General features: G+C 39.3%; 2 protein-coding genes across 6 annotated transcripts in view; one reads left to right on the forward strand and one right to left on the reverse strand.

Annotated features, from left to right (window-relative positions):
- Window positions 1–9,277, forward strand: part of RARS2 (arginyl-tRNA synthetase 2, mitochondrial) — a 73,324-nt gene extending 64,047 nt beyond the window's left edge. For all 5 annotated transcript variants that reach the window (XM_027551430.1, XM_027551434.1, XM_027551433.1 and 2 more), the window contains 9 exons: window positions 1,875–1,935; window positions 3,580–3,656; window positions 4,150–4,274; window positions 5,065–5,132; window positions 5,219–5,328; window positions 5,780–5,875; window positions 6,814–6,888; window positions 8,488–8,551; window positions 9,023–9,277. In XM_027551430.1, coding sequence (XP_027407231.1) covers window positions 1,875–1,935; window positions 3,580–3,656; window positions 4,150–4,274; window positions 5,065–5,132; window positions 5,219–5,328; window positions 5,780–5,875; window positions 6,814–6,888; window positions 8,488–8,551; window positions 9,023–9,109 — 763 coding nt within the window. In that variant the 3' untranslated portion in view covers window positions 9,110–9,277. The remainder of the gene's footprint in view (window positions 1–1,874; window positions 1,936–3,579; window positions 3,657–4,149; window positions 4,275–5,064; window positions 5,133–5,218; window positions 5,329–5,779; window positions 5,876–6,813; window positions 6,889–8,487; window positions 8,552–9,022) is intronic.
- A 3,387-nt stretch (window positions 9,278–12,664) lies between these two features.
- SLC35A1 (solute carrier family 35 member A1) overlaps window positions 12,665–14,405 on the reverse strand; it is a 31,396-nt gene continuing 29,655 nt past the window's right edge. Inside the window, exon 8 of the mRNA XM_027551435.1 lies at window positions 12,665–13,568. Coding sequence (XP_027407236.1) covers window positions 13,441–13,568 — 128 coding nt within the window. The 3' untranslated portion in view covers window positions 12,665–13,440. The remainder of the gene's footprint in view (window positions 13,569–14,405) is intronic.

The following is a 14,405-nucleotide window of genomic DNA, read 5'->3' on the forward strand; positions in this document are numbered from 1 at the left end:
TTTTTCACCTTGCTCTAATTTCAGTTGTTTCTGCCCCTTGATGGTTTCCTTATAGAATAAAACTATGTGTGTGCATGTGAGTTAAAGGAATTGTTGTAACAGACAAACGAAAGTACAGGATGATACCAACAAGAGCACAGAGTGAGACTAGAGACCTGAATTTTTGTTCTGAGACCATAATCATCAATCACTTAACTTCTCTGGGCCATGATTCCCTACTTGGTGAAAAGAGACCTGAACTAAATGACCTGGCATTTCTTTGAGCTTTCAAATCCAAATTCTACAAACTCAGCCTAGGACTTTTTCTTACATTCATCTCTTTTTTTCATTGGATCAAAAAGTTTCTCTTTATTTTTGTCCTTGAGTCAAACAGAAAAATATAATGGAGGTGTATATTTATGACTTCATTTTGGGGATAATCTATATCACTGTTTTACAACCATCTTTTATTATTAACCCTTCTCAAGAGCCTTTTTAGCCATATTTTTCTTTGTGCCCACCCTCGTGAAATTTTAACACCACATATTTGTCTGGATTATATACATATGTGTTTTATACATATGTAAGTATTTTTTTTGGCCCCTCACAAAACAGTTTTTACCTCCATTCAGGATGCATGCTCTATTTTATCAGGAGCATGAGGTGAGTACAAAATGATTCTTCCAGGATCTTGTAGTGTTAAGCAAAAATATCTAATTCTTTTTCTTGCAGTTAACTGAGATACAATTGGCATACACCGCTGTGTAAGTTTAAGGTATACAGCCTAATGACTTACTTATATATATCATGAAATGTTTATCAGAGTAGACTTAGTGAACATCCATCATTTCATGTAGATAACAAAACTAAAGAAATAGGAAAATTTTTTTCCTTGTGATAAGAACTGTTAGGATTTACTCTCTTAACAACTTCATTATGTAAAATATGGCAATGTGAATTTCCCATTTTGTACATTATATCCCTAGTTCTTAAATTTATCTTTTACCTGTGAGTTTATACCTTTTGACTACCATTACCCAATTCTACTCCCCCATCCTTTCCCTCTGAAATTCTACAAATCTGATCTCTTTTTCTGTGAGTTTGTTTTTTAATTGTAATTGACCTACTACACTGTTAGTTCCCAGTTCACAGCAGTGTAAGTGATTTTGTTTTTCTATATATTCAAAATGATCACCATGGTAAGTCTAGGTACAATATGTCACCATATAAGATATTACTTAGTTATTGACTGTATTCCCCATAAGGTAATTAAAATAATTTTTAAGTTCAATATTTAAATAATGTTTACTTAAAATTTCATAGTTTATGAGTTTGTTACTCTTAATATTTCATACTGTGTGCAAACTGGATACTTAACCAGAGATAAGTAGAATTTTAGTCAAAGAATTTATGATATTTTTCAAATACTTTAGAAAATATTGCTTATGAGTGATCCACGGCTTTGGAAGAGTGGCTAGAAGATACCTGTTCAGGTGTTGTATCACCTATGCTTTAAATATGTTCTTTAGGAAAGCATATTGCAGAACAGTGACAGGAGGGCGATTCTTCACAGTAGAGGCTTAACAAATCATAAAGCATTTACCTAGAAACACTTTGCCTAGAGCTATTTAGTTATTATCACTACTTGTCCCAGAGCTTTTATTTATTTTTTATCTTTTCACAGCACTTTCATAATTCTTTTCCCAAAGCTGATTGTGTTATTAATTGCTTTGTAGCTAAGCATGGTATTGGGATTATAGAAGCATGGGGACTATACCTGAGGCTGAGGAATAACAGTAGCTCTTAATTAGAAAACTTTCATTACTATTAAATAGGTGAAACAAATTATTACCCAGATCTGCATAGTAACTTAATCTACGGCCATTTTTTTTCAGAGATCTTGCAGCTGCTATAGATCGAATGGAAAAGTATAATTTTGATAAAATGATCTATGTGGTAAGTAATCACAGTAAAAACAAAAGGTTATGATGCCTGCCTCATGAAAACTGCAAAGATAGAAACTGAAAGCCTTGCTGAAAAACTATGCAAAAATAATTTGTCAAACTATAGAAAGAATTCAGTGGTAAGTGTGTTTACAGTGGCAACCACTATGTTTAAAAAAAAACTTTAAAAATGAAAGAGTTCACATTGCTTCATATTAAAAGAAAATTACACAAAAGAGTGGTTATGTGTAATGAATATGTATGTGTCATAATGCATTTTTTAAAAATAACTTTTTACTTTAAATATTTTAGGGCTCACAAGTTTCAGAATAGTACAGTTTCCATATTACCTTCTGGAGAAGGCAATGGCACCCCCACTGCAGTACTCTTGCCTGGAAAATCCCATGAATGGAGGAGCCTGGTGGGCTGGAGTCCATGGAATCGCTAAGAGTCGGACACGACTGAGCGACTTCACTTTCCCTTTTCACTTTCATGCATGGAGAAGGACATGGCAACCCACTCCAGTGTTCTTGCCTGGAGAATCCCAGGGACGGGGGAGCCTGGTGGGCTGCCGTCTATGGGGTCACACAGTCAGACACAACTGAAGCGACTTAGCAGCAGCAGCAGCATATTACTTTTAGTCTTCCTCAAAGATACCAGGAAACTAACATTGGTAGAGACCCTAATTAAATTTCACCAATATTTATAGACAGTGGTGTTAGGTAGGGCCTGGATTGTGGAAGGATGGGGGGGTGGTTATGAAATTTTATCACATGTATGTTCAGGTAACCTTCACCACATTCATAATACAGAACTGTGCCATCACAAAACAACTTCGTTTATGGCAACCACTTAGTAATTATGCCTTCCCCCAACCCTCATCCCTGGCAGCCACTGCCCTGTTCTTCATCATATAATTTTGTCACTTTGAGAATGTTCCATAAATGGATTCACACTAGGTAACCTTTTGAGATTGGCTCTTTTCACTCAGTATAATGAATGCCCTTGAGATCCACCCAAACTTGCATATGTCAGTGGTTTATTCCTTTTATGCTGAGTAATAGTCTAGTCTCCTCTCCCCTTCCTTTCTTTCCATGTGAAACCTTCCTTTCTCCTAAGGGGGAAAAATTGCTATTAAATATCTTTTTAGTGCTTAGTTCTGGCCTTCTTGGAGATAAAGGTCACAATAGCTGAGAAAGGAGTAATTTGGGTAGAATACTCAGTGCAGTGCTGCAGCTCCTCCTGCTCTTGTAGAGCACTCTGCTTAGACATTCTTCCAGTGGCATCCTCTTCATATGTTTATTTAAAACTGATCCATTGATAAGGACTCTAGTCTGTCAAAACTCAAATATTTTAATATGATTTATGTCCAACGTATTGTAGATTCAATGGGCTCCCCTGGTGACTCAGTTGTAAAGAATCCACCTGCCAATGCCAGAGACGTGGGTTTGATCCCTTAGGTCTGGAAGATCAACTGGAGAAGGAAATGGCAACCTACTCCAGTATTCTTGCCTGGGAAATCCCATGGACCGAGGACCATGGTAGGCTACAGTTCATAGGGCTGCAGAGAGTTGGACACAACTTAGCGGCTAAACAACAACACTGTAAATTTAACTTATCACTGTTCTTTTATTTAAATACACTTTTTTTTCTCAAGACAGATAAAGGGCAAAAAAAGCATTTTCAGCAAGTGTTCCAGATACTGCAGATCATGGGATATGACTGGGCAGAAAGGTACAGTCTGTGTGATTCTAAATTGCCTTCTCAAGAGCATTCAGCTGTTGCTAGGTCAGCCATGTCCAAAAATGTACCAGGTTGATAAAGATTTTCATTCAGACTTTACTTTCTTGTTTCAAGCTGTTAGTGTGGAAAAACATTTGTTCTTTGCACTTAGTTTTGCAGGGTTATATTAATTTCTGTTGTCTAAACATTTAATAAATGGTTTTATTAGATGACTGCTCTCAATGGCTTGATTTTCAAAATGCTTAATTCTCATCTCCTTTTTTTCATAAAGGCAACTAACAGTCTAATCATATCCTGTGACTATGAAGTGAGGTTGTGTGTTTAATGTCTTGTGTGGCACACAACACATCACAGCATGTTTCACTTTTTATTAATCACAGGAGTTAAAAGTTCAAACTGTTCTCTGTAAGTGTCTTGTTACTTGCTTTGATCAGCAGCTCCTTTTCAGTTTTCAGGGAACTAAATGCCTGCTGTTCCATTTCAGGTGCCAGCACGTGCCCTTTGGGGTAGTGCAGGGAATGAAAACTCGGAGAGGAGATGTTACTTTTCTGGAAGATGTTCTAAATGAGATTCGATTGAGGATGCTGCAGAACATGGCTTCTATTAAGAGTAAATTCATTGTTTTGTTACAGGCATAACTTACATCCACTCTTAGTTTTGCTGGACTTCTTGTGCAGTGTGATTTATTCTGACCATCCCTCCTTGGAACTTTCACTAACCTTGTCAAAAATAGCTTCACTAATTCAGGGTGCTAGGGTTTGGTGCTTGCTACTTGGCTGTGGCTTGGTCCAGTAATGTGAATCGATACACCCTGAGCCTCTTTGCCCAGGCAGCTCCAGCATCGTCACTCCACAGCTGGAGTGGTTATGCAGAGTTCCTGTATTCCATAATTGAAGCAAGTCACAAGTCCTCATGGCTTTGTGTAAGCTTCACCCTTGGAAAAAGAAGTAACAGAAGTAAAGAAGTCTACTGTCTTATATGGTATATTTGTAAGGAAAATCATGTCTCTTCCCTTTTAATGAAGGCTTGGGAAACATCATTAGCAAAGTTAAGTCCGCCCAAATAGGCAAGTAAAGTACCCACTGTGCACCTGTTTGTTCCTGATGCTGTCCACATACGTTTGGGCAGGTTTCCCCAGGTGGCGCTAGTGGGAAAGAACCGCCTGCCAATATAAGAGACAGAGGTTTGATCCCTGGGTTGGGAAGATCCCCTGGAGAAGGGAATGGCTACCCACCCCAGTATTCTTGCCTGGAGAATCGCATGGACAGGCTACAGTCACAGGGTTGCAAAGAGTTGGACACAACTGAAGCAACTTAGCACACACAACACATCTCCACTTCAATCCTGGGTTTTGTACAGTTTCACGCAAGGTGAAAGTAGCTACCTTTGTCTGTTTCAGCAACCAAAGAGCTGGAGAATCCCGAGGAGACAGCAGAGCAGGTGGGACTTGCAGCCCTCATCATTCAGGTCTGTGAAAACTGCTTCCTGGGAGGGAGGGCCTTTGATTTGGTGCTGCAACAACTCCTCACACTGAAGATTTCCTGTCGTTTTAGGACTTCAGAGGTTTCCTGCTGTCTGACTATCAGTTCAGCTGGGATCGTGTTTTCCAGAGCCGCGGGGACACGGGCGTCTTCCTGCAGTACACACACGCCCGCCTCCACAGGTGACAAGGGGCTGCAGGGAAATACAGGACGGCTCTGGCCTTCTCAGGGTGAGGCCTGGGTGGAGTGATTCCAAGACCAAAGGCTCTGTTTTCTGCACTTCTCCAACATCTAACATTCAAAGCTAGGTGAAGTCCGGTGGACCTCCTGTTATATTTGGATCTTGAGGGCGTTTTTGAACGTTTATTTATTGCATACCTATATAACAATGCTTTTCTGTGTATTACCTTATTTAGCACTCAGAATAATCTCGCCAAGGAATATACTCCATTTTCAGATGAAGAAACAGATTTAGGAAAAATTGAGGCATCGAGTCAAATGCTGTTAGCTTCCAAGTCTAGAACAGATTAAGGAGGGTGAGGGTATGCATGCTGGGAAGATGTTCCTTATTTGCAACTATTCGTAGCCCAGCTGACTTGCTTAATTCTTTGTTGTGTTTAAACTTGACAACAGTCTGGAAGAGACTTTTGGATGCGGTTATCTCAATGACTTCAACACCGCCTGCTTACAGGAGCCACAATCTGTTTCCATTCTCCAGCATCTTCTCAGGTATGGTGTCCTAACAAGATCCAGTCTGCTGCTTCCCCGTGAAGGGACTGTTCTCATTTGCTGACCACTGAGGTGAACAGGCCAGTGACTGTAGACAGCACTTCTCCAAAGATGTGACCAAAAAGTGAATGCCTACCCTTTGAGAGCAGACAGAGGGCATGCTCACGGCTGATCCTGAGGCTTTAAAAACAGTATCACCATTAAATTAGCCCAGATGCCTAACATCCTTCAGATCAAAGTATGAGAATGTAAAGCCTAGTAAAAGCGTAACCTTTTAAGTTTCAGAAACAATCATCTTCTCACCCTCTGTGATAAGTGGAGGAAAATCCCTGCCTTTGTGCACCTTCCCTGAGACCATAAGTCTTTCATTTGCCTCTTGGCTTCAGGGCAGCCTCAAATACACTGGGCAGGAGACCATACTTCTGAGCTCTCACCAGAATTATCAGTGAAGCCATACTTGTCAGGAGAGACTGACTAATCTCCAGAATGTCTGGAAGGGATGTGGATGCTTAGCAACAAGGGCATTTTCTGATTGCCACACAGTGGTCTGTGGTTCTTTCCTGGGAAGAGGGGTTAGTTTACTTACATTTGGCTTACTTTTGAGGAAAAAATAAGCCAACCTGGTTTTCTTGGCAGTGAATAGACTGCTCGATTATGTTCCTAAACATGGCTGGAGACTGTGTACATTTAACAGCTATGATTTAAGTCCTTGCTTTAGGCTAGGCCTACAGGATTTTAAGATAATTTAGAAAGTACCTGCCATGGAGGAATTTGTAAGAAAGAAAAATGTGCCTTCACTTTCAAATTTACACAAGGTTGTTTTTCATATGTCTAATACCGTTAATGATATCAAGTCAACCTTTCACCATCTTTGTCTTAGCATCTTAGCGGAGGGTCCAGCCTTCCCCTGCCAACCACTCCTCTCATCTTTCTTTTAGGTTCGACGAGGTACTTTATAGGTCATCTCAAGACCTTCAGCCCAGGCACATTGTCAGCTACCTTCTAACTCTAAGGTACTTTATAAACTTGCTATTTTCAGGCATTAAGTGTTTGAGACCTGATATGACAAAGGACCTTTCTTTCTAAAGGTTTCCCATAGACAAATCCGTCAGCCTAAAAAATTACACACTTTAAGTTACAGGACTTCTCGCTTCATCTTTGCAGTTAGCAGTTAATGTTCATTCACTCAGTGATTGAAGGTCCTGTCACTGTCGTCCACTGAACGGGAACCAATAGCTCCATCGTGGATGGTCACAGTAGAGTGCGTGTTAGGATAGAGTGGACATGAGGGCCGAGGTTAGGGCTCTCAGCCCAGCTTTGAGGGATCAGAGAGGACTTCTCAGAGGAGGGGAGTAGATGTAAGCCAGGAGAAACAAGGTGGCAGCGGAGGGAAAAGCCCCAGCTGGGCAAGAAGGTGACACATTGAGGGAACTACAAACGCAGCTCTGGGAGAATGAGGAACAAATGCGTGGCCTTTTTGTTGTGCACTGAAGCATTCCGGCCTATGTTCAGGACAGTGAGGCCCATAAAAAAAGATTTAAGCAGAGGCACAGGAAAGTCAGTCTGATAGAGGGTAGAGGATTAATTGGAAAGCGAGTAGGTGACACTTTGATAGAAGTTTTGCAGTGGCTGCTTTAGAAACTCTGAATAGAGGTTGAGTCTTAGAGCAACAAAGTTGTAGCTTCTCATAAAGCTATTTAAGAAAGGAAGTATTTGCTTTTACTCAAGATTTGTTGAAATCAGAGATTTACTGGGACTTTTTTCTTGATCATGCTTTTTACCTGTCTTCCCCAGATTTATAGATTTTTGTTTCCTTTTAATTTTCACTTAGACATATAGAAATGAAGAAGCCAGAAAATCTTTATTGTCACAGTCATTGGAACCAATGTCGTAAGCATCATTTCTATGGCAGAGTATTCTTCTTGCTGCCATAACCTAAACAGAAAAAATATTTTAAGAGTGGCCAGTGTGTGCAGAGTGGGTTGATAACTAGTCTTACACCACCACCTCACTATACAGAGGAGACACGCCAGGCTGTGTTACATCTCATCCTGAGGGATGCCTAAATAAAGGAAAGCTAATTATTAAAAAATAATCCCCTGTACTTATAAAACAGTGAAATCATAACTTTAAAGGACAACAAAATTATAATACCATCCATTACTATTAATAGTAGTGTTAGTGTTAGTTGCTCAGTCGTGTATGACTCTTTGTGACCCCATGGACTGTAGCTCAGCAGGTTCCTCTGTCCATGGGATTCTCCAGGCAAGAATACTGGAGTGGATAGCCATTCCCTCCTCCAGGGGATCTTCCTGACCCAGGGATCTTACCTAGGTATCCTGCATTGCAGATTCTTTACCATCTGAGCTACCAGGGAAGCCCTAGTAGTAGAACCAGGACCAAAAATCTAAAACAGGAGTTTCATGTGTTTCACTTTGCCAGTTAGCGACAAGCAGTGAATTCAATCTCATCCATTCAACTTTGGAAATACCCTTCAGTGGCTCTGGGCTTTGACTTGTCTAAATTGAGGGAGTGAGATTAGACATCAAGCTTATATGTCACATAGGGAACTCCTGCTGGTTCTGATCCTGATTTCTCTCTTCCCGTTCCAGTCACCTCGCTGCGGTGGCACACAGAACACTGCACGTCAGAAACAGTCCTCCTGAGGTGGCCGGGGTATGTCGTATCCAGTTGCTCACTGTCATCTCTAGCATCCTCAGACTGTTATTACTGAGTCAGTCTTGTAAATGTTCCTAAAATAGCATCCTGTTGTCAGACTACAGCAGTGTACTTATACACTCAGGCAGTAACTGGAATTAGGCTGTAACAATCAACGTTACTTTCCAACATATGACAAAATATTTTCCTGCATCAGGTGATAGAGTGATTAGTTCCTGTCATCTGAAGCTGTACTTCATGGTGTTTCTGTCACTCCCATCCCACCACCCTTGAGTACCAGTCTTCCTAAAACAAATTCTAGGAATTTGTCTTTCTTTGCTCACAGCCAACCCTCGGGCACTTGGCGATATTGTTCCTACTTTAATTTAGAAGAATGTTAGAATTACTTCTAAAAGCAATTTTACTTATTCAGTTATAGTTAGCCTGTTATTGGATTGACCTTTGATCATTCTTTGATTTATTTTGTAGGCCAGACTTCACCTTTTCAGAGCTGTCCGCTCAGTCCTAGCCAACGGAATGAAACTTCTTGGAATAACACCTGTATGTAGAATGTAATTTCTAATTAAATTGCTTTTAAAATACTAAATTCTAGTTATCTATTCTTATATGCCTTGCTATTTAGAATAGAATTGACTATTATTCTGTGTCAGAATCTATATTTTATTGTCTACATTTTATTAAGTGATTTGTCAACTTATTAAATTTTTTTATCTTTTAAAATCATCTGAGTTCTCTCATGGTCAATAAGTACTAAAAAGACTTTTATAAAACTAAGTGAAGTCTTTTTAAAGTCACTTTGGTCTACTGGAGACAGAGGACTAGAGTTTAAACTCGGGCTTGAGGGTTTTTGTTTTTTAATAGAAGTATAGTTGACTTACAATATTACATTAGTTTCAGGTATATATAGTGATTCACTATTTTTATAAATTACACTGTATTTAAAGTTAATACAAAACAATGACTGTATTTCCCTGTGCAACACAATATATCTTTCTTCCTTACCTGTTTTATACATAGTAGTTTGTATCGCTTAAGCTCTACCCGTTTTGCTTCTCCCCACTTCCCATTGGTAACCACTAGTTTGTTCTCTGTACCTGTCTTTGTTGTATTCATTTGTTTTACTTCTAAGATTCCACATATAAGTGATAACAAGAGTATCTGTCTTTCTCTGACTTATTTCACTAAGCATAGTAACTCTAGGCCTGTCCATATTGTTGAAAATGTCAAAAATGTCAAAATTTCATTTCTTTATGGCTAATATTCATGTATATACACATCTTCTGTTGCTGGATACTATGTTGCTTCCATATTTTTGCTATTACAAACAATTCTGCTGTGAATCCGGGGGTGGGGGTGGGGGGCATAGCTCTTTGGTGTTTTTATTTTCTTTGGATATATACCCAGGAGTAGAACTGCTGGATCATAGCCCTATTTTTAGTTTTTTGAGGAACCTCTATATTGTTTTCCAAAGTGGCTGCACCTATTTACATTCCCACCAACAGGGGGAGTTAGTCCCCACAGGTGCACACACTCCAGTCTAGTGGCACCTAGGCTTCCCCAGCCCTCCTGTCCCACCAGCCCTCCGACCAGCCAAGGGGGCTGGCTGTGTCTGACCCAGGGCTGGGGTGCCCAGATTCTCTACTCATGTGATCTCCCTTCTGAGTCCCTTCCCTGGGGCACTAGTCCCAAACTGCTGCTTTTCCTTCCTTCCTACTGATTCTGTGTGGATCTTTCTTACAACCTTGGTGTACAAGTCTTTCTGCCCATTTCCATTTACTTCTCAGTGAGACCTGTTCCACATGCTGATGTATGTGTCCGTGGGGTGATGTGAGTTCTGGCTTGAGGTTTCTTACTATACCATTCATCCAGAAACTCTTCTTATAAATAAGATTATTTGGTTTTTTTAAAACTTGTGAAGAAAAATCTCAATTTTCCTAGGATTATGAGTGTTCTTATTAAATTTAGGGGGACCAAAATTAAGCTTTTTTGCCAATACAGCTGACTACTCCCAGAAAACAGATCTTCTACTTACCTTTTCATTGCTGTGTACAGATAACTCTTAGCACACTACATGAACTGGGGCACTGAATACATCTGAATAACAAGGAATTACTTTATAGATACCGACTTAGGATCCTTGTAAATTAGCCCATTAAAGCATATTTGAAATGGAGTTTCCCAGTTTCGTGTATCTGCATATTGTTAAGTACATTTACCTGCTTAGGGAACATGAGTAGGATGTGATCTGTTTGATAGGTTCAGCTATCCTCATCTGAGAATTTCCTTTCTGATCTGCTAAAATTTATTCTATTGATACTAAAAGTCTTCTGAATACCAATGACAGTCTATGCATAGAGAAGCCAATTAGCATGAACTAAAGCTTCTTTTTTTTTTTTTTTAAAGCTTCTTTAGTTGAGTGAGCTTAGGTTTATATTGGCAAGTATCACATACATTGTTAATCCTAGAAAAGACTCCAATCTTAAGTGAATTAGCTTCCAGATTGCTAATTCTCTACTTAAAGTATCAATATTTCTTCAGCATAAATCAGCCATGGAATAAAAACGTAAGTTGGGACCTGTTTACAGGTCTAGTATCCCCCGCCTCTTCTTTGGAAAAAGCTTTCCCTTTCCCAGATCCTTAGTATTCCTAACTTCCTTAGTATTTGAATTTTGAGTAAAATGACACAGGGTCAATGATTGCTAGAGCCAAGTCTTTGAAAAAGCAGCTCCCTGAAAGAAATGTACATTAATTCCTATAGCCTAGAGCCCTCAATTCAGTTCAGTCATTCAGTCGTTCAGTCGTGTCCGACTCTTTGCAACCCCATGAATTGCAACACGCCAGGCCTCTCTGTCCATCACCAACTCCCGGAGTCTACTCAAACTCATGTCCATCGAGTCGGTGATGCCATCCAGCCATCTCATCCTCTGTCGTCCCCTTCTCCTCCTGCCCCCAGTGCCTCCCAGCATTAGGGTCTTTTCGAACGAATCAACTCTTTGCATGAGGTGGCCAAAGTATTGGAGTTTCAGCTTTAGCATCAGAACTTCCAATGAACACCCAGGACTGATCTCCTTTAGGATGGACTGGTTGGACCTCCTCGCAGTCCAAGGGACTCCCAAGAGTCTTCGCCAACACCACAGTTCAAAAGCATCAATTCTTTGGCACTCAGCCTTCTTCACAGTCCAACTCTCACATCCATACATGACCACTGGAAAAACCATAGCCTTAACTAGATGGACCTTTGTTGGCAAAGTAATGTCTCTGCTTTTCAATGTGCTATCTAGGTTGGTCATAACTTTCCTTCCAAGGAGTAATTAATTTCCAAGGAGTCTTTTAATTTCATGGCTGCAGTCACCATCTGCAGTGATTTTGGAGCCCAAAAAAATGAAGTCTGACACTGTTTCCCCATCTATTTCCCATGCAGTGATGAGACCAGATGCCATGATCTTCGTTTTCTGAATGTTGAGCTTTAAGCCAACTTTTTCCACTCTCCTCTTTCACTTTCATCAAGAGGCTTTTTAGTTCCTCTTCACTTTATGCCATAAGAGTGGTGTCATCTGCATATCTGAGGTTATTGATATTTCTCCTGGCAGTCTTGATTCCAGCTTGTGCTTCTTCCAGCCCCAGCGTTTCTCATGATATACTCTGCATATAAGTTAAATAAGCAGGGTGACAATATACAGCCTTAATGTACTCCATTTCCTATTTGGAACCAGTCTGTTGTTCCATGTCCAGTTCTAACTGTTGCTTCCTGACCTGCATATAGGTTTCTCAAGAGGCAGGTTAGGTGGTCTGGTATTCCCATCTCTTTCAGAAGTTTCCACAGTTTATTGTGATCCACACAGTCAAAGGCTTTGGCATAGTCAATAAAGCAGAAAGAGATGTTTTTCTGGAACTCTCTTGCTTTTTTGATGATCCAGCCTAGAGCCCTACAGTCTTAGAAATTCCCTTTGTTGCTGTTTAATGCTAGCTAGAGTTACTTTATAGCCCTTTTTTGCAACTTGATAAAAGTCCGCATATAGAAAGCTAAAAAATTTAATGGTTTGGGCTTGTGTTTATGCTTAAGCATTATCTTAATGGTCATATCTACAATACAAGTAGTGAGCAAACAGATTTCATATAATAAATTGTTTATTGCTGAATTTTCCCATATCATAGAAATTTTTTAAAAAAACACTGAAGTTTCACAAATTATTGAGAGCCCAACAGTTACATACTTTATTTAAAAAAGTACAAAAATGACATTAGAAATATTTTTTGAAGAAAAGTATATCCTCTAACAGCAAAGAAATATGAATCCAGACAATGAATGGCACAAAGACAGCACTTAAAGGGGTATTCAGTCACCACCCACACATCATTGTCTGAGTTTCTAAATAGATTCAGTTGGAGAAGTTACACATTCAGTTTGTTTCTGAACTAGCCTGTCTTGGTTTTGCCTCCTTTTTGTAAGAAGAGAGTCTTCACTGCTGCTGGGACTAAATACTGTACATGCCTTGGAGAATAAGGAGGGGTCAACCCTTCTCCCCTGGTACCTGAACAAGAGAACAGTTAGTACAGAAATGGCTTTGGCACTTTAACCTTTAACATAACCCCAAACCTCATTAATTGAATATTGCAGCCTCGCATGATTTTTTTTTAAACACCACATCATCTCCATACTTTTATATATACATTGTTATATATACAATAATAAAAATCCTTCATTCTTAAAACAGGTTGATTCCAAACAGGTCACATTAAAACTCTGCAATTCATTCACATAGCTTTCTTCTTAATTCTTAGGCTAAACAGTTTTTGTTTTTTAAATCGACCTTCTGAAATTGACTTAAGGCTCTAGTTTAATATAAATGGTTTAGTCTTAGTAGGAATCTCTTTTGAGGCTAAAGTCACACACCGATGACTCTCTGTTTTGAATCTGTTTCTCCTTGTTGGATGGACGTAGTGTCTTGTCTGGGTAATCCATAGAGATATATAGAAACACAAACAAGAAGAGTACCCAGAGCAAAGGTGAGTGCTGGAAAGGAAAAAAAAAAAGAGCTTAATCTGTATTTGTGCCCTTAAAACTACATAACAATGATCAGTTTAAAATTTTGAAGACTTTGAACTGTGGGTTTACACTATCAGATTGTATGGAAAATAAATTTTAAGTGTTCTGTATTTTGATGGTAAGGTTTAGAAAAGTAATCAATTCTAGCGCCACCCCTACCCAAAAAAACAAAAAGTGGTAAAGTCAAGGGAGTGACAATCACTGACTACACACTTTTCAAGAACACACGTATCACTGTCTTGGATCACGGACCGAGAGCATACCAACATCCCTATATGCTGACTGAAAAAGCAGGGAAGTATGGATTTTCCATGATACTAGAAGCCTGTTAAAGTTTAGAGTAAGAGGTAGTTAGCAAATTCAAAAAGTTAGGTGACTAATGATTCAAACCTTTGAGGACTGCATTCCTGAATAGCAAATGAGGTGGTGATTTAATCAGTAAACTTATATTTTCTGCTAACCTTTTTTTTAATCTTCTTAATTCTGAAAATCAGGGCATAACTGAATTACTTGCCCAAAGGAGGCATTATATAACTAAATATTTGTGTCAAACTGTATATTCTGTTCAAAACTAAGCCATATTCTATTTTAGGGAGTACAAGGGCACAGTCTTACTATCTTTTAAAAAAATGTCATGCAGAGAAATGATATCGAGCCATGGATTTTAATTCATCCCTAAGACAGACTAGCTTTTCCTTCAGAAAGGGGGGAAGAGGGTAAATAGAAAACTAAGATTGCTAACATTCTTAATTAAGTTCCTTGACATCAGTCAGCCAGAACACTGACCAGAAAGCATTTACACTG

This window comes from Bos indicus x Bos taurus, chromosome 9, assembly GCF_003369695.1.
Source record: "Bos indicus x Bos taurus breed Angus x Brahman F1 hybrid chromosome 9, Bos_hybrid_MaternalHap_v2.0, whole genome shotgun sequence".
Lineage (NCBI taxonomy): Eukaryota > Metazoa > Chordata > Mammalia > Artiodactyla > Bovidae > Bos > Bos indicus x Bos taurus.